This window comes from Rhinopithecus roxellana, chromosome 14 (genome assembly GCF_007565055.1).
Source record: "Rhinopithecus roxellana isolate Shanxi Qingling chromosome 14, ASM756505v1, whole genome shotgun sequence".
NCBI lineage: Eukaryota > Metazoa > Chordata > Mammalia > Primates > Cercopithecidae > Rhinopithecus > Rhinopithecus roxellana.
The window spans coordinates 106,600,697-106,621,193 of record NC_044562.1 but is presented as its reverse complement, the minus strand read 5'-3'; the positions used below and the strand labels follow the sequence as shown (position 1 = coordinate 106,621,193).

Sequence of the window (20,497 nt, the reverse complement as noted above, 5' to 3'; positions counted from 1 at the left end):
AAGTTGATTAACTCTGTCCTCAGAAGTTATCCAGTTCAATTTTACAGAGGACAAAACAGAGCCTGTGGAGGTGAAATGACAGACTTTCCCAAGGTCATATAAAATTCAAAGAAGAGTCAAGACTAAAACCTCGGTCTCCTGGCTCCTAGTCTTTAGTGCTCTTTTTAGTATCTTATAATATGCCTATTTTTTCTGTTGCGTAATGCAGATTAATCTGATTTTCCTTTTCTTCTTTTTCAACTGAAGTTCTGAATCAGCTAATCTTGATAATTATTGGGACAGGAAGCAAAAGCTGAAATGACTCTGTAATCAAAGAAGCTCCCTGACTATGAGGGGTAATTTTAGTGGAAGCCTGTCTCCTAATGCTGGAACTACATATCTGTTCTGTTTTCCCCATTCCTTTTAATTTCTGTGGTTCTCTTTCGTTTTGCTAGGATAGCTTTACACTGATCAATCTGCCTTTGCCTTGCCCTTTAGTATTTAGCTGTTTGGGAATTCTTATCCACCTCCTTGTTTCTGACCCATGGCCTCTATCCACTTAGGTCTTGGTTTGTGTTTGTTAATCTGGGTTCTCATTGATGGCTTCACCTTCTAACCATTAGCCCTGGCTTTGCTATATTCTCAGTTCTCTCAGTAATAGATTATACTAAACTCTAAAATCCTGAGCTACCTGGGAAATAGTGTACATTTTGTCCAGGAAATCCTTAGGAATGCTTAGCATCTATTTGAAACTCCAGATTCAATCTACAACCTCAGTGATTAGAGTTTGAGATAACAGTCACATGGGTCACAAAGGAAGCTTCCTAGATACAAGTAAACCTCATTGTATCCAATGGTTATGCCTTCCAAAGTTATATGTAAGTCTGAGGGGCAATTTTCAAGATAGGTTTTATTTGTTATAGCAATTTTAGGTTCCGAGTGAAATTAAGCAGAAAGTATAGAGTTCCAGGAAATCTTTTTAGAGTGACTAAGGTAAATATACCAGGGAAGCTCACTATTTAAAGGAAATTTACTGTGATTTATGTTATGAAATGAGAGCTCTCTCTTCTTTATCTTTTGTGAAAATCACTAAGGTGCTAGCTAAATTAGATAACTATGTCAGTTATCAGTGTAACGTCTCACAGCTCCACCCTTCATTGTCTGCTCTCTGAAAATGGAGGTGGACCCTCTATCTGTCCCTTGCCACTGGCAAAATATTAAGCTGTGTCAGAAGAGGGTGCTTGAAGGACACTGCAGAGGAAGGGGATTTCCTTCCTGGTTCGTGAGTTTATGCCTTCTTGTTCATACTGTACAGCTGCCAGCAGCACGTGTAGGGGACACAAGTGTTGCTGTGTCCATGGAGTTCCAATGGCGCACTGATGGTCAGTCCCATCAAATTTCAAAGGTACTTCTATGGTCAGATTTCCATTGAGCCTTGCAAGCATCTCAATAATTGGCTTCCAGCTTTGGCCTGCCTGCACCCAAGTTGGGTGTTCCCTGTTTGCCTAGTGACTATTGAGCTAGCTCTGTCTTAATCCACCCGAGAACTTCACCATTCAGAGGGTCATGACCATAGCTTCTACGGTAAGGTGTGAATCCCAACCATGGAGAGGGCTCCTCAGTTCCAAATTTGGTTCTTCCATGGGAACCCTCCTTAAGTCCTAGGGTATTCTTTAGCATGCTATTTATCTCTTTATATAGAAAGGATTTCCTGTTAGAGTTTATCATGCTTTCTCTTAAACTTTCCCTGTTCAAATTACTATATGTTTTTTGTCTCCTAATCGACCCTAACTGATACAGTAACTTTGGGAAAAATAACTTAAATCTCTTATTGTACTTACATGTAAAATGAGGAGACTAGGCTACTTGATCTCAAATATCCTTTCTAGGTCTAAAACTACATATTTCTAGGAAATTCCAATTTTTTTTCATGTATTGGGCATGCCCTAAGTATGCTATAATAAACACCACACAGCACTGTATAATTGTGTACTGTCTTCCCCAGCCTCTGTCACAGTAAATGGGTTTTCCTTCTTATTTGAATAACGGTTTTCTCCTTCTGGGTCAAGAGATAGTTACAGCAGCAGCCAGTATCATTTTATGCACACGGTGGGTAATCAAATACTATCAAATCCTCTGTGAGGGTTTTAACTAGGAAGCTATCTAAGGAACAAAATGAAAAACCGGAGGTTAATGTATGAATATGAGAATTTAAAATGCATTATAGATATCGTTGTATTCATTTGTGAATATAAATATTGAAAGGATACATTAAGTACAGAAAAATGGTCCCTCTGATATTATTTATTCTAACACATTACAAAAGACTCCATTCACCACCTCCATTTCCACACAATTTTAAATTTTCTTTTACCTTTCTCTGTCCTTTAGTGACTGTTCAGCCATTAATTTCTTCAGTTCTTCTAGACGCTGAAGATCTCTCATTTCCATTTCTTGCCACTTCTGTTTTTTCTTAGCCCAGTATTTTTTAATCTATTGTATAAATGTTACATAAAATTTAAATTAACAACAGATATGTAAAAATGAGGGGAAAAGCCATAACCATATCCACTGGTTCATATTACAAAATTGAATTTAAAGGGCACTTCATCTTTTTTGTTTCATAGATATGCTTATAATATATTGGCAACAGAAAAATAAATTAAAACACGAAGGTAGATGCCCTGAGAAACTGCAAGGTTTAACAATTTCTGCAATGAATGGAAATATAACTTGTGCTGAGACCTAAGGTTTAATCTATGGTTAAAATAATCAACTTTCCAGAGAACCACAATAAAAGTATGTTATTGTCTCTAAAGTATATGATCTAGCTGTTACTCAAGAATATTTTTATCTTCTTATGGTAATGCAGTCTTTAACAAATATAGCATTAAAACTATTTTTATTTTAAAAGCATTAGTTTATTTATGCTAATGGACAGCAGGATGTTGAAAGCTTTATGCTTCTGGGGAAGTGGCAGGAGATAGGTGGGAGGAAGGAGAAAAAGAGCAAATTAGCAGGGTTGTGGTATATAGTACTTCTGACTTATGTGGTAAAATAAAGGTCAGGCTTATCAAGTGCAAAAAGGTGAAAGCAGTGTTAATAGTAGGCCTGTTTTACTTCCCTTTTCCAGAAATGTAAGCAAAATGAGAAAACCAGAAGTAGGTATGAGCTATTTTCAGGGAGCTGAAACCCTTATTCAGGATTTCCCAGTGGGGTGAGACAATGAATGTTTATTTGACAGAGGCCCATTCCACCACTCTGGCCTGCCATGTTGTCCCTGGGTCAAGAGACTGGCTCTTGAAGGGGAGTACCTCAATGGTACATAGTGAGTGACTGGCAGCAGGGGGTCTGTTGTAGAGGCTGGGCTAGCCCTACCCCCAAGGTGGCATTTCCTCTTCTGAGACAGAGGTGAATAGGAAAATCTAAGTGGTTTCCTGACTTGCCAACATGGTCTCTGATTTCTGGGAGAATCAAAAGAAGCATCCCAAGCACCATCGCCATAAACATAGCAACTCTGCAGCCACAAGAGCAACATCTGCTCAATGTTTAATGAATAACTAAATAAGCCCAATGTGCAGTGATATCCACTCCAGATATGACAGAGCTCTGGATTTAGAGAGAACAGAGATAAAGCTAGAAAGGCAGCAGCACCCAAGATGGAGCGTGACAGAGAGGGTGGGTGCAGGAGAGAGAGGAAACATTGATTGACAAGGAGAGTTCTAGAGTCCTAACTGATAAATGCCAAGGAATTCTATTAATGACAGACACGGAAATGTTAGCAATGATTATGTCATCTCCATCTGGGAATTATAAACAAGCTTTATCTTATTCTTTTCTGTATTACCTTATTTTTGCAATGAATCATATTTCTTTTATAATCAGAAAAAAATTAAGCTACTTCAAAACAAGTTTTTTTAAAAGAACAGATATGAAATCAAAGAGCATTTTTCTCTGGGTTAAAACAGACCAATAATATTTCCTTACTCCCAGCACTGGCCTTGCAGAAAGTCAGTGGCTCTTTTGCAGACAATCCCTTGACCACAAGCAGAGTAACCCTGGGTTGCTGGCATCCTCAGATTTCTGACACCACTTGGTCACTTGATACACTATCCTGTGCAGGCCCTAGACGTATGTTATACCTGGAGCTTTCTGCAATCTCAAGACCAATTATTTCCATCTTTGACTCTCTGTTACCTTCAGGCATTGCTATAGTATAAGTGTGCTCTCTCTCTCTCTCCCTCTCACTTGCTTTCTCTCTCAATCTAATCCTTTTCAGTGCTTTCTACTGAGCCCTCTGGAACCCCTGTGTCATCATATGTAAAACTCCCTACATCTTTAACCTTCAGAAAACTATTTCGTTGTTTTCACTGAAATTCTCTGGAGTGAAGGATACTCATATTCTGATATCCCATGTGCCATTTGGCTGGGGAATAGCTTGGGCATTTTCCTCATTGTTAACTGCCTATTTCAGGCCATTATGATATGTAGAATTCTTTCTCCCTTTGGTGTCAACACCACATGGATATATCACCCTCTACCTGTTGTTTTCATTGGCATGTGTAAATTTCCAAGTCACTCCCAAATTTTCATCAAGAATTCAGATACTTTAGTCACAGTCTTCTTAAACACAGGCAACTTCGGCCTGTCTGAATGCCCTTCCAACCTTCCTAGACAACTTCAGCATCTGTCTGAATGCCTTCCAAACTGTTTTTCTCATAATTCAATGACTTCCTCCATTCTAGGGAACTTTCTCTTCCTCCGGAATTCTATTATCATTGAAAACAGTTCCAACTGGGAAATCCTGAATTATAGCAATAGACTCTGTGACCAGAACCTACCCTCCCCATTTCCCATCATCCTCTGGTCTCCAGTTATATAATGCTATTTCCCTAGTACATCTCTCATCATAAAGCTTTGCTAATCAATATACTTTTCTTCTCTCCCACTAGGCTGCAAGAATTGTGATATATTCAGCTAAAGTATCTAAAACATAGCATGTACTTAATACCCATTTGATTGATGACATAATTGTAGGAACTAGTACTAAATTTATGGTTTCAATTGAATCTTCAATGACAATAAGCATTCCATTTGTGAATTCCTGGACAATGCCTCTCAATTTCTCATAGTGATATGCTAAAACCTGTTCACTATGTTCAGCTCCATACCTGCTGCTATTTCCTCACTTTCATCAGAGCAAATAGAAGCTCTACAAGATACCTTTCTTAGTGTTCAGCCCATCAGAAGAAGAGGTATTCTTCCTTCTGTTCAAGACTAATGCCTCACCTGGGCTGCAGATCCCATTCCCAATTCCACCTTCTTCATAGCCCCCCTCCTCATCTGTCTCCTCCTCTCCCCTGTACCTTCAGCTTCTTGCTCTTTGCTGCTTCCTTCTCACATGGAATTAAACATAATTTTATCCCATTACAATAATTCATAAATTCTTTAGAACCCCAAGATTGTAGCATCATACATTTCATTATTTCTCTTTGGGCAGGCATCTTAGCCTACTTGCTTTTTCCCATGTGCACATCTTCTATTTCACTCCTCACCCATGGTATTCCTACCTCTGTACTCCACTCCAAAGTCACTGCTCTCACTAGTGAGTTCCAAAGTATCAGATCAAATATCCTTTTCCATCATGATTTTACTTGATGTCTCTGTGTATTTGATTCTATTAACCCTTACCTATAGCATTAAACCATTATTGACTTTGGGACTTTGACATTCATTTGTTCAACAAGTATTTGTTGAGCACATGATACTGGTACTTAAAAAGAAATAAAGCCTCTGCCTTGTGGAACTGAGACTTTCTAGAAAGGGAGACAGATAGTAAATGAATGAATGAATGGAATATTACATGTTGTATTAACCTCTAAGAAGGGGATAAGTAGAGTGATGACCTCTAAGAAGGGGATAAGTAGAGTGATGGTTTAGAAAAATTTGAGTAGAATTAGTGGAAGGTATCTTTCAAATGTCTTAAATAGGACATTTGGATGACATGACATTTGTTTGAAAACCTGGTAGATGAGAGTGAAACACCCATGGAAAGAGATAAAGGGGAGTACATTGGGAAGAGGGTGCAACAGCATTGGATGGGGAAGACCTCACATATGTTGAGAGCTGGGAAGAGGCCAGGGAGCTGGAGCAGGTGGCATAGGTTAAGATTAGAAGCAAGACTGGAGAACTGCATGGGGGTTAGATGATTTGGCCAGGATTTAGTTCTAGAAACATGGAAAAACCATTGAAGAGACTAAAGCAAACAGTAGCATGATCTGGCTTATATTTTAAAAAGAGAGCTCTGGATATGAAGTGGAGCATGGGTAGTAGAGAAGCTAAGGAGAAACAGGGAGACCAGATAGAAGGAAAAGGCAATGCTGGTCCCTGGACTCAGGAGATGGATTCAAGTGTTCAGATCTGAGATGTGCTTTTGAGTAGAATCAGAGGGCTCATTGAGAGATTCCAGGAGGGCTCACTGAGAGATTCCATGTGAAGATTGGAGGAAAGACTAATCAAGGACAATTCCTAGGTTTTTTGCTTGAACAGCTGGTTGAATGGTGATACTAGTAACTGAGATAGAAGATTGGGAGAATAATAGGCTTGGAAAAGGAAGAAAATTGGGAGCTCAGTTTTGAACACATAACACTTGACAGGCCCATAAGACCTCTAAGTGGAGGGGCCAGACGAACATCTGAAGGCACAGATGGGTGGCTTAGGGGAGAACTCAGTGCTGGAGACCTAAATTAAGGAGATAGCCACATAAACAGTATTTGACACAAGAGGACTGGATGAGGTCTCCAGGATGAGGATGTAAACAGAAAAGAGAATGTGGTTATGCACTCTCATGCTTATTTGCTTTTCTGCACAGCTTTCTCTACTAGAATGACTTAATTTCCCTCTTCCACCTGTCAAACTCACTCTATCTTTAAGATCAGAACAAATGCCTCCTCCTTGAATCTTCTCCTGAGCTCTCTAGAAAAACGGTAGCTCCATCCATGGCACTCCAATAGCTTACAGTTTATGACCCTCCTTTCTTTGACTACCTGCATTCCTTTACTTTTTTCATGAGGTTCTGCCCCTGGATCTTTACCAATATATTTGGGCATTTACTACATGCCTGGGAAGTTCTGCCCTGCCTTATTGCTTGGTAAATCCTTTCTATCCATCCTTTAAAGACTCAGTTTTAGCATTGCCTTCTCAGCCTTTCTCCCTCTCCTCTCCTTCAGACATAGCTAGCTGTACCTTCTAAGGCATTATTTGTGTGTTCTTAGCATAGCATTTCCCATATTAATCTGCATTATTTATCTTTGTATCCTTAGTACATTGTACCATGTCTAACACATAAGAGGGTACAATTGTTCACTCTTAGGTGACTGGAAGCTTCTTCTGGTCTCCCGTCCAAGAATAACAAAGTTGTTCATGGGAACCAGGAGAGCAGTTTTCTTTTCAGGATGGTAAAGGCTGAACTAAGTACTTCCTAAGGACAGTTCCATTCACTTTTCATCAATTAATTCATCCTATAATGTATGTATCAAGAATTATTAGCTTTGCAAGCCTCAAACTGAAGTAAAGACTGAGGGTATTTAACTAGTCCTTTGGGACATTTGTTGAGACAGAGATTTGAGATGCACTGATTGCTGAAGGATTCTTACTATGTTCCAATGATAGAAGAATCAGAAAGTCCGCATATGATAGGAGTTGAATTTATAGCTTGTCTCTTTACTTCCACATGAAGTTTACAGAAAAACACAACAAGCACTCATTATCCCCTATCTCCTCTTATTATTATAGTTCTGATTTGTATTGAATGCAAGATGTTTATTTTCACAATCCCACATTTTGTTCATTTTAATAAAGTTAAGCCAGTAAAAGTGTAGTAAATACTGTAGAAATAAAAACTGTAGAAACTATTCACCATGTAGATTTTGGAGCCAAAATAATGTCATGCTACTTTTCAGTCTAAGATCATTTTTATATCCTACTTTACTTTTGTAATCTTTCAGATTTGTTTCCGATTAAAAACTACACTTGTAAACAGAACATTTATAATATTAGAGTATCTCAAAGTTTAACTTTAAAAAAAACTTGAACCAATATTATACAACCATTAAATTCAACATGAAATAAGAATTTCTTATTTATACATAGGAAGCAGAAAGTTAGGACAAAAGGATTAGAGTAGCAAACAGTTGGTCTCTTATTTCATGCTGTGTGATGTTGAATCTTTGAACACATAGACTTCTGTACATTGTTGTCAGGTCATTATCTCTGACCTGTGACTCAGTCAGAAGGAAGTCATAACACTTAACCAGACTCATAAAAGATACGAAGTTCAAAGCATCCAGTTCCAGTCCCCATAAGCCATTAAGATAAAGCACATTTTTATTCCATTTTCTAGATTCTAATTAGATAGTTCCTTGCATCTTAAAGATATCCTTTTTTAAGGTAGAGAGTAGAATGGTGGTTATTAGAGGCTGGGAAGGGTAAGGGGCAGGGGATGAAGAGAAGTAGTTTCATGCATATAAAACTACAGTTAAATAGAAGGAATAAATTCTAGTGTTCAATAGCACCAGTAGGATGACTATAGTTAATCACAATTCATTGTATATTTCAAAATATCTAGAAGAGAATATTCGGAATGTTCCCAACACAAAGAAATGATACATGTTTGAGGTAATGAATATCCCAATTACCCTGATTTGATTATTACATGTTTTATGCATGTATCAAATATCCCAGGTACCCCAGAAATTTGTACAATCCCTATGCATCAATTATTTAAAAAGATCCCCTTTCTACTTTTGGCCTGGAATATGCAACTCCACACAAAAAGTATGTTTTACGTATAACATAGCATTATTATATGTAAAAACATAACAGGACGTCTTAATAGAAAAGTATGCTTTTTTTACTATAATTTTTTCCCATGCACTTCATTTAGATCAATGATGGTCTCTGTACCCCCTAAAATCACCACCAATTGAAGTATGACCCCTCTTTCTATGTGATCAATTTTACAATCATCTATATTTTGCCACATAATTTTTTACAACTTTGTGTGAACTTCTGAATGGTAAGGAGCATGCCTTGTACCATCATATTTATTTGTATCTAGTATTGCACCTTTCAGATGAGAGACGCAAGGTATACATTTGCTAAACTGACCCAATGAGAAAGAACATAGAAAGATAGCATTACCCAAAATACTCTTCTTATATCAGCTCATATGAATCCAAAAACATCTGGATAGGCAACTTTTCAAACAGTGAGCCAGTTCATTTAGCCAGTTCATGCAGGGGTATAGAGGTGCATTTAATCCCAACAGAGAATGGGGACCTGGTATGTCTCTAGGTCAAATTGCTCATGGAAGACACATTAAAGGTATTCTATGCTTAGTTATTCCTGTTCTCAAAACCTTTCAGCCAACATTATCTCTTCTGTAGTTTGATGGTATGCTTCTGTGTGCTTCAACCTAGGACTGCCTTAAGTTTCTGAATAAAAAATTGGCTTCAGGTTGGGTGCAGTGGCTCACACCTGTAATCCCAGCACTTTGGGAGGCCGAGGTGGGTGGAGCACGAGGTCAAGAGATAGAGACCATCCTGGCCAACATGGTGAAACCCCATCTCTACTAAAAATACAAAAATTAGCTGGGCGTGGTGGCGTGCACCTGTAATCCCAGCTACTCGGGAGGCTGAGGCAGGAGAATCACTTGAACCTGGGAGACAGAGATTGCAGTGGGCCGAGATTACGCCATTGCACTCCAGCCTGGGCAACAGAGCGAGACTGTCTCAAACAAACAAACAAAAAAACAAAATAAATAAAAAAATATGGCTTCAAAAGAATTACCTTCCAGGGCACTTATTATGCAAAGATGGAAAAACTCTCTACATGAGTAAGAAACCAGAGTTAATCCTTGGTTTTCAAAATAGAAAGTCAATTTGGCAACCATCCTGCCTGGTTATTTGAACTTAATAGATCTCCTTTCAGACTGCAATTAAAACTGTTTGCATTTCAGCTACTTATCAGTGCCCTAAACTTGAACATTTTAGCAACCAATCTCCAAGGTGATAAACAAGCTCATCTACCTCTGGCAGGAGGCTAAATTGTCATACTTTTTCTGAAGAATAAATGTTAAAAAATAAAAATAAGAAAATAACTAGCAAAAATCTTAAGAATTAAGAAATAAACTTTTAAGAATTAACAGGCAGGAATCTATGCAAAGATTTATATGCAGGTATGTTCAACACAACCTTAAAAGGGTGAAAAATTGGAAACAATAAAATGATCCCAGATTGCAAGATTTACAAATCCACTATTCTGATGCAACACTATGCAATCACTAAAAATTATGCAGCAGGAGAAAAAGGGGAAAATATGCAAAATGTTGATCAATGAGAAAAAAATCTCGTTAAAAATAACATATATTGTGTGATTCTAGTTAAAGTTCTTGGATACGTAGAAAAAAGAGTGTAAAGACATCATTAATTTTCTTTTGGCAGTGGTTTAGGATTTCGAGTGATTTTTATTGTATTTTGTATGCTTGTTTGTATTTTCCAAATTATCTACAATGGACATAAAATACTTTATAATTACACAATGGAGCCTTTCAGAGGGTGGAGGGTGGGAGGAGAGAAAGGATGAGGAAAATAACTAATGGGTACTAGGCTTAATACTTGGGTGATGCAATAATCTGTACAACAAACCCCCATGACACAAGTTTACCTATGTAACAAACCTGCGCTTGTACCTCTAAACTTTAAATAAAAGTTAAAAATAATAACAGTAATAACTACAAAAGTATATTGTGTATATTATGTGTAAGTATATTATGACCAGTTTTTATAAAGTCTGGCCAAGGAAATTAATATTTGGGAGGAGCACGTACGGGGCATAGCTATTATTCATTCCTGAAGTTTCCAAATTCTATTCCTGTATCAGGTCAAATGACAAGAATCCTATATATATTTCTATGTAACATTTTTATTTATTTTATCAACTTGCATGTGGCAGCAGTTTCATTTTCTGTAGAAAAGTTTCAAAGAATTATGATTTAATTTTATGCCACAGGTCTTATAAAGGCTGGTGCAATCTCATAAGAGGATTGACTTAGGCTCTTGTAAAATTTCTACTGAAAATGCTATCCATTGAATGGGTTGTACTCCTCCTCCCAGTGCTGCCAGCTCCTGATCTGCTGGTATGTTCTCTACTATCAGCAAATAAGAGCTAAATGTTTCCCTTTGACTTTAACCATGCTCAATTACAACACCCTTCTTTAGTCTTGGCTTGCTGACATAATGATATTCCCATTGCCTTAATTTCTCATCTTTTGTTCTTTTACTGACTTTCTCTTTTAATGATTCCTAATAGGAAACAGATGGCACACTGAAAATTAGGATAAGTTATGAAGAATGTAATAAGCAGACAACTGACAAAGGAGTGTGGGAATGCAGGGCAACCACAAGGGCTCATGCAGTGCTGGGCAAGGAGGACCGCCGACACGAGCTGAGACCTCTGGTGAAGGACACAACTGATCAGCAGAATCCTGCAGGATAAGGAGCTGGAGAAACAACTCTCCAAACCCCACACCTCTCCCTCACCTTGATCTCCCATGTTCCACTTTGGCTGAACCAAACCAAAAGCCAGAGGTCAAGGAAGCCATTTGTGAAAACTGCTACGGAGCAGAATAGAGAGTGATACGACTCAGGGAGAAGATATCCAGCACAAGAGTGTTAATGCCTTTTATTATAAATTGTTTGGAAGTAGATGATGTCTATATGCATAAATAAATAACATTAATCTCTTTTAGGTGATGTTCACTTTGGTCACTTATGTGAGCATTTTCCCATAGCAAAGCTTCCCACTCAAATTGGCAATAAGCTATTTTCTGCTGTGATGCAGTCCCATGTCCTTATAACATGATGAGCCAAGAAAGTATTCCTGGGTAAACACATTAGTTATCTCCTCCTTAATTGAAATGCCAGGTGGATTAAAAAATAACGGTCATGTCTTCTTTAGGAGGAAGGTCTGTTTTCAGTATGGGCATTGAAATATTGCATAATGATCGTGTCATATGTTGATATTGCTGAAATGAATTTGTCTATAATCTTGTTTAATTTCTCTCGTTTCACTATTCATTAAAAAGGGAGTATATAGACTGAGGATGTTGTATTTCAAAACCTGAAGTGTCAGACAGAGTGAAAAGTGAAAAGTAATCAAACCTGAGTCATTCAATCATGGCTTAGAGCCGAGGTGATTTTTTAAATCATTTAATCCAAACACCTCATTTTACAACTAAGGAGGCAAAATCCACAGAGCTTACATAACTTGCCAAGGTCACTGCTCTTGTGAAGACCTCTCAGGTTGGCATGCTTTCCTCTATGCCATAACATCAAAGGAGAGTAGTATACTTTTCATTCATTGAATTCATTTATTCAACCACTATTTTTGAGTGCCCTGTGCTGGCACTGGGGCTAAAGCAATAAAGAAACTCACAAATTCTCTTTTCTCATGGGGCTTATATTCTAGAAGTGCAAGTGAAGATAGTCAATAAATAGATGTCAGGGAGTGATAAGTGCTAAGGAAAAAATGAAGAGGGATAAATAGATAGTGACAGGGAAAGAGGATGCCATTTTTGTTGGGCCATCAAGGGCTTTCTTTCTAAGATGTCATTTGTGTAGGACCCTGAATGCTGTGCAGGAGTGACTCATGCAGACATCTGGGAGCGCATTATTCCAATCCTGGGCAAAAGGCTTAGGGGGACATATGCTTGAGTGTTCATGGAGTAGGAAGTAGGTTGCTTGGGCTGGAGCTCAACGATGGGAAGAGGGGTAGGATATGAGATCTAAGAGGTATCGGAGCAGAGCAGGGAGGCAGATCACACAGGGCCATGTATGTCCCTGCTAGACCTCTAGATTCTATTCTGAGTAGAATGGGAAGTCATTGACGTGTTTTCTGCCGAGGAGTGACATGATCTAAAGTGAGTTTTAGAATGATCGATCAGCCTGCTGTGTGGGAAACTGATTGGAAAGGCAGAGTGGAAACGGAAAGGGAAGGGGCAGATAAATTAATTAGGAGATTAGGAAGCTATTATAATAGTCCTAATTATATTTTAAAGGTAGAGCCTTCTATCCATGCCAACAGGTAAGGGTATAATGGGGGAAATAGAGGTCAAAGAGGATACCAAGGCTTTTGACCTGAGTGCTAGGGGACTAGATTTCCATTTTCTGAGAAAAGAAAAACTAGGGAAAGAGTATGTTTGGAGAGAAAAGCAAGAATATAGTTTGAGAATATTAGATTTGAGGAGTTACACATGTGAGTTTGGAGTTCAAAAGAAAAGTCCAGGCCAGAGGTATGAATTAGTATTAGGAAATAAATGGTATATGAAGTCATATGGGTTGGTTGAGATCACTAGAGAGTACACATACTGAGAGGACTGACCCCCCCAGGAGACTCCAAAGCTTAGAAGATGGAATGGTGAGGAGGATTCATCCAATTTTACTGAGAGGAAGATACCAGTAAGACAGAGGAACAAAGAAACAGTGGCTTCCTAGAAGCCAAGGGAATCAAGTTTTCCAAGGAGGAGGCAGTGATCAATTCTATCATAATAATTCAAGTAAGGTGAGGACAAAGAATTGATGACTGAAATACAGAGGTAAGTAATGACACTGGCAAGTGCAACATTGCTAGAGTGGAGGGACAAAATGGTTCAAGAGGGAATGGGAGAAGAGAAGCTGGAGACACTGTGTATAGGCCAAGGAATGATGAGATTTTCTGAAGGGGGGATGTGGGATCGAGGGAGGATAGTTTATAGATGGAGGTCATAATGGTGTATTTTTAGGGTACCTGGAAAGAGCTAGAAAAAGCGGGGGTGGTGGTGGGAGAGAAATTGGGATAACCTTGAGCAGGAGAAAGGGGATAGGATTCCACACACAAATGGAGGGACTAGCCTTAGACAGGAGCATGACATGTCATGCACTGTGAAAAAAGTAAGGGGAGGGGGGTACAGATTCTGAGAGGTGGGCAGATGTCATATTGGAAACCTGTGGAAATTCTCTTCTTGTGAAATACGATGTCAGTAGGAAAAGAAATCACACCAAAATCGTTACATTTTCTTCAGTCCACTTAACAAAAGAATGGCACCAAGGAGGCAATGAAGAAGGTATTTTTTATCTATTCCATAACACATGTCTTGATACTTCAACTATGATCAAATTATAATGCTCTGGTTTCCTGTAAAGTGTTTAGACATCATAATTCATTATCCCAGGGAGAAGAATCTTAAACGAATTTTAAGAAGCATAGGGAGACAGACATAGTAAGCAGTGTGGACTTTTAGAACACAAAAGAAATTCTACTAGAAAGCAGGCAGGCACCAACAAAGAGTTTTAGGATTATCAATTACCTATCCATTGAATAGTTCTGAGTAAACCAGGACAGGACCAAAGCCATTAAAGTAACCCAAAAGTAAATAGTTTGAAACTGAAATTTCTCAAAATTAGTTAATCACAAATTTAACAGCACATAGCAATCATGATGATGGGGAGCATAGCACAGTGTCTAAAATCAGACCGGTCAGATCACTCAGGTTCAAATCCTCACTGCACACTTAATGTTCATGTGACTTCGGGGAAATTATATAACCCCTATGTACCTCAGTTGCTTCATTTATGAAATGAGGATCATATTAGTATCTACCCCTTAGGGCTGTTAAGAAGATTAAATGAACATGGAATACTGCCTTGCACATAGCAAGTACTGTTTATGTATCTGTTAATTAAATCAAATCCCTATGAATAATCAAGACCTAGCCAGAAAGTATAGTCAAAAATTTATACCTGGAGGTAAACTCAAGATTCTTTCTCTAAAACTGTCTAATGGGAAATCTTTCCCAGAAAAACAAATATATCTGGCTCCTGATTATCCAGGCTTCTCTCACCCTCTCTCTTTCTGGGTTTTGCTTAAAACTACATCCTGACAGAGAGTAGAAAGATTCTACCAGCTTTTCTACCTTTTAAAAAGATGCTCTACTGGAAGTTTTTATTTTTACAAGACAGCTGAAACCAGAAAAGTGAGCTTCTTGGATTACCATTCTATCATCTGTGGGTTACCACCACACGTTTTCTGTTACCTGTTGACTCATAAACTGTACCAAGAGTTGACCGTATGCTCAGTCTCATGTTAGAAGGTGAAGGTTAATTTAAGTTAATTTAAAGTTAATTTAAGTTAATAAAGTTAATTTAAATTAATAAGTTAATTTAATAATATTTATTTCTAAATTTTAATAACAAGGCAAGGAACGTTATGAACGTTTAAAAATTAGATGATCCCTAGTTTATTTCTTCTGCATAATTAAACCTCCTATTCTACTTACTTTCTTTACACATACAATAATACTAAAAGAACCAATATTACATCTTCAGAAAATAAGGTCTGAATCCCAGTTTATTTTGGAGTCCTGTCCACAACAAATACATGCTATCTTCTCCTTTTGACTATTATATTATCCTGATAGTTAATTTACCAATTAGGTTTCTTTTTTTAGTTCCCATATTTGGAGTACTCCATCAGATTCCCAAAGAAAAAGACTAATAACTAAATAAAAAATACTCCCTTAAACTTTGCAAGATCACATGTCTAGGAGTTATTAATTGAAAGAATCACAAAAGGGAGGGTAGGAAGCAGTTCATCAGAGCAGCCCTCAGCCAAGCAGGGACACTTCAGCTCTACTGGCAGCAAGTTCTTTTGCAGTGAGGATGCTTGCTCTGAAAGATCTCAGTGGATGGATGTTAGAACCAAGATCAAGTTGGTGCTCAGAGTGCTTCAAAGACATGTTTCCGGGTCCAAGAAGTCTATGGGAGGTCTTATATTCCATATTCTCAGGTTTACGAACATGTAAAAAGAGTGCTATAAGCCAATTTTAGATCATCTGAATGGCACTGTACTATTGAGTCCTGCCATGGTGTTTTTATTTGTGTTCACATTTCAGGTGGCCCTAGTAACATATTATATAAACTAACAATATTTATAGTTTGAGTCATGTTTGTCTAACTGGGATCCAGTTAGATCACTCTTTCTCTCTCTCTCTCTCTCTCTCTCTCTCTCTCTCTCACACACACACACACACACACACAAACACACACACACACTCCTCTTTAAAAGAAGTCTCAGTCTCTCTGTTACACAAGGTTAACAAGGAGAGTCATGAGGGAAAAGGACCTGGAAGAAATGGATGACCTAGGCCAGGACCAGCAGCTACCATCTCACAGGGCCCTCTCTGCTATGTACTGGCTTCCAGGCAACATTCTAATTTTCCCACTACCTGAAGCCCTGAGATCTGTATCACTCTCCCCCCTCAACAGCAGAGCATTCAATGGAGATGAAAGGCAATCAGTCACAGGCATTTGAAGAAAACTGCAGAGGACAGTCCCACATCCTGCAGTCCCCACGGTGCACACATGCCTTCAACAACAATTAAAGGCCTCAATGGAAACAGATAAAGTAATACAAAGAGTAAATAAACTCTTGTGGAATCAGTCAGGGCAAAAAGTCTATACTCTAAGGTCTGAACTTTGATTAGTTATAGCAAAACTGTAACTTCTGTTAGCATAAGAGCATTCACACTAGGAAGCAGTCAGACCAGCATGGGCCAGTGTGAAGACACATGCCCAAATTACAGTTTGATGATACTGGAACAGGAAATAAAAGGAGGTCTAAGCATGGATGAGAATAAAGGCACTCTCCTAACTGCTCCAACTTAGGTTAATGTTAGGTTAGGTTAGGCTAAGGCTTTGTTGATACTCCCTGAGAAAGGCAGGAAGTAAATCTCAAAGTCACACTCTACATGTGTGTGTACACATGCATACACATATATTTGCATATACATGTATGTATGTATGTATATGCACATATATATTTAATTTGCTATACATAGGCATGCTTAATTTAACCAGTGACAAACTCTATATAGTTCATTTCATTTTATATTTTTAGTTTTTCTCTATTAACTCTTTTTGTTGTGCTTATAAAGTCTGAAGCTAAAAGACATCCTTCTGCATTATTATTAAGAGCTTCCATTGACCTAAGAATTGTACATCATCTTGTGGCAGAGCAGGTAAACACCTCCCTTTAAACAGAGACCAGAAAGGGGGCAATTTCTTGAGTGGATGATCTCTTATAATTGCATGAGGTATGGAGAATGGAGGACTGGGAATAATACATGTCACAATAAAGGCACTTGGTATGTGCTTATTGAACAAGTGAATAAATGAATGATAATTTTGTTTGGACCCTTAATGCCCCATTTGGAATTATACACAATCTTATTGTCAATGTATCTTACTAGGAGTTGATACCATTATCCTATGTTAAAGGGTGGGGAGGCTATTGGAGAGGAGGCAAATGCCACACAGGGCACTGGTACCAATACTCAATATAACAGTAAATGAAATATGTTGAGCCATAGTATTTTCTGAAAGGTGACTTTGGGATTTCAAAATAAAACACAGATTGGAAGACTTGTGTATATAGTTCAAAATAAGATCAGCAAGTCATGAAGTCATGAAACTTATGAAGTTAGTGTATGTTTTATTTGTTTGAACTATTTAGGTGCTAATGAGTACATTTTGTTGATGATTTGTCACTTAGAACAACAGGATGTACAAATGAGTCAAAGATTCTTTAGTTTAAAGTGGATAACTACAGATAACTATTTCTGCATGCCCTATGCTGTAATTAGAACATTTTTTCTTACTTGTCCTTTCAAAGGATTCCACAGTCACTAGTGTTGGTAGAGTTCTGCCACTCTAGAGACATTCTGCTACCAGGTGAAGAGTAACCAGGCAACGAGAAAAAGAACTGTATTCATGACATTAGTTTTTGAACCAGCGTTAAAACCACTGCCTCTCATTATTATTATCTTTATCTCATTTCTATCTTTTCTATTTGGTTCTCATGATTTTTCTAACTGCCATCTGCTCTACCATTCCACTGGGGTAACAATAATAACAGTAACAATTAGAACATCATTTACTGAGGCCTTTCTAAGTGCCAGGCATGTGCTAACTGCTTCACATGCCTTTTCTTATCATACAAATGCAAATAGCACACAGACACAAACACTGAAATGGAGAGAAAGTAATTTCCCTCAAGGCCCCGCAGTTAACAAGTAGCAGTGCTGCAACTCCAGCTCAGGTCTGAGGGAATGCAAAAAGTCCCACGCTCAATACCACCCTGAGCCATTCCCCACTTGCAGTGGGCTCACTGAGTTTTTGGCCTTCCACATTTGCTACCCACTCTGTAGTTTTTTTTTTCTCTCTCCTTCCATCTTCTTCATCTTTATTCTGCTAAATACACCCTCTTAGATCAGCTCCGATACCTCCATATCTAGGAACTTCTTGGCTCAGGTCTTAATGAGGTTGTTAGTGTACCATTTAGTTAGAGGTTTAAGGCCACGATATAATTGAATAAAGGTGTATTTGGCCTGCTCTCCTTCTTTTGAGTCTTTAGTGAAATATCATTTCAGCACCATGGAGGTACCAGGGGATATGGAAACTACCCTATACTCTTCTTAGGGGGAATGCTCATCTTCCACTCCTCACATAGCTGGGGACTTCCTCTCCGCTGGAGGGTTCACAGTATGGCCTCTCATTCTGATTGGCAAATGTGGGAGAAATGACTGAACAAGTTCAGCTCAGCCCAGTCTCTCTCTTAAAATGCCATCCGTCTTCAGGTGGCACTTTCTCCCTTCTCTGCCTTGCAGTGAGCAGCCTGTCCTTTTACAGGAAGATCTGGATAGTAACAGCTCTTTCTGAGCCTAGAGGTGAGTCTGTTCAACGGTGGAAGTATCAAAAAAATGCCAGGGGCCACAGGGGCCAGCCACAGTCTCTAATACCTGGGCTACTAAATTCTGCCCTCTTGGTTCAAGGGTCATTCGTCCTTCTTCTTGAATGGTAGAACACACTTGCAGTTGAGTCATTTTATCGGCCTGCCTCTCACTACTATAATAGAATTTTGGAGGTTTATTAGCCTTTTTTCACGTCATACTCCCTCTGTCCCTTTCAGTCCAAGCTGGCAGTGTTTGTAATAAAATTTTCCCAAGAACCCAGCAGGACCTCTGTGGATTTTTTGGGAATTCACTACATCAGACAAAAGTTATACCACAATCTTTTTGAAATAATCTTGTCTCTCTCTCGGTCTCCTGCCGAGATGGCTAAGGGATACTACCCTTAACCTTCCTGGAGGCCTGCTAGTTTGAAAAGATCCATGAGAAGCACCGTTAATCTCCTGGAAGGGTCTTTCATATGACTAAATATAAATACTCTGACCTTTGGATCTTTTCAGGATTAAAACAAAGGATTGTATATTCACACCTCAGTCTGTTCTTCATACCACAGTGTTGGCAGTAATTTGTTAATGCTAAGATCCTTTCCAATCTAGACAGGCCAAGACGTTCCCAAAGCATCAAGTCTTGATTCTTTTCACTTAAACTTCTTCCCTTTATTTATCTCTTTTCTTTTTACTACAAGCAGCAAAAAGAATCCAGGTGGCACCTTCAACATTTTTTTTTTTTTTGTTTTGATATCTTAGTTCGTCAACTAGGAAGTTCATTTCTGGTTAATTTGTTTTCCATCTAACTGCAGGACATGGCTGTCCTAGGCTTTCTGTCACCACATTAACAGTGACCCTCCTTTCTCCAGTTTCCAATAAGACATTCATTACTTACTCCTCAACCCTTACCAGTCACGTTGTTAACATGCATATTTCTACTAACAGTTGATTCAAGGTATTCCAGTATTTTTCTATCATCCTCAAGATGATATCCTCAAAATTCTTCCAGCTTCTTCCCACTTACAAATTCCAAAGCCACGTCTGCATTTTTAGGTATTCATTAAGGCAGCATTTCACTTCCAGATACTAAAATCTGTAATAGTTTTTTTAAATCGTTGTTTATAAAAATTATCTCAAGTTTAGCGGCTTAAAACAACACTCACTTGCTAGCTCAGAATTCTGTAAACCAGAAGTCTAGCACAGTGTGGTTGGGCTCTCTGCTTACGTTATCACCAGGCTGAAATCAAGGTGTTGACAAAACTGAGTTCTCATCTGGAGAAAAAATTTGCTTCCAATCCCATTCATAAAAATCCAGTTCTTTATGGCTATGGGCCTGCAGGCTATAGGTCCCATTTCCTTGCTGGCCGTCAGCCCGGGCTACGCTCAGCTCCTTGAGGCTACCACATTCCTTGCCATGTGACTCCCTCAGTCTTTTATCCATCAATGGTGGTCACATCCTTCTCATGTTTCAAGTCTCTGACCACCCCACTCTGCGATCACTCTGCCTTTAAAGGGCTCATGTGATTAGGTCAAGACCACTCAGATAATTTTAAGGTCTTCTGTGCCATATAATCTGACCCAATCATGGGAGTAAAATCCACAGTATTTATGGTCTGGGTGATTATACAGGACATGTCTGGAGGGTAGGTAGGGGATCCTATTGTCCATCTTAGAAACCTACTTATTTTGG

The 20,497-nt window shown here is 38.6% G+C and overlaps 1 protein-coding gene and 1 long non-coding RNA gene across 4 annotated transcripts in view; one reads left to right on the top strand and one right to left on the bottom strand.

Annotated features, from left to right (window-relative positions):
- Positions 1-11,787, top strand: part of LOC104654257 — a 71,892-nt gene extending 60,105 nt beyond the window's left edge. Inside the window, exon 5 of the long non-coding RNA XR_746806.1 lies at positions 11,350-11,787. This is a non-coding gene — a long non-coding RNA (uncharacterized LOC104654257). The remainder of the gene's footprint in view (positions 1-11,349) is intronic.
- Positions 1-20,497, bottom strand: part of CCDC148 (coiled-coil domain containing 148) — a 302,348-nt gene that overhangs the window by 54,763 nt on the left and 227,088 nt on the right. For all 3 annotated transcript variants that reach the window (XM_010353360.2, XM_010353361.2, XM_010353359.2), the window contains one exon: positions 2,354-2,472. In XM_010353360.2, coding sequence (XP_010351662.1) covers positions 2,354-2,472 — 119 coding nt within the window. The remainder of the gene's footprint in view (positions 1-2,353; positions 2,473-20,497) is intronic.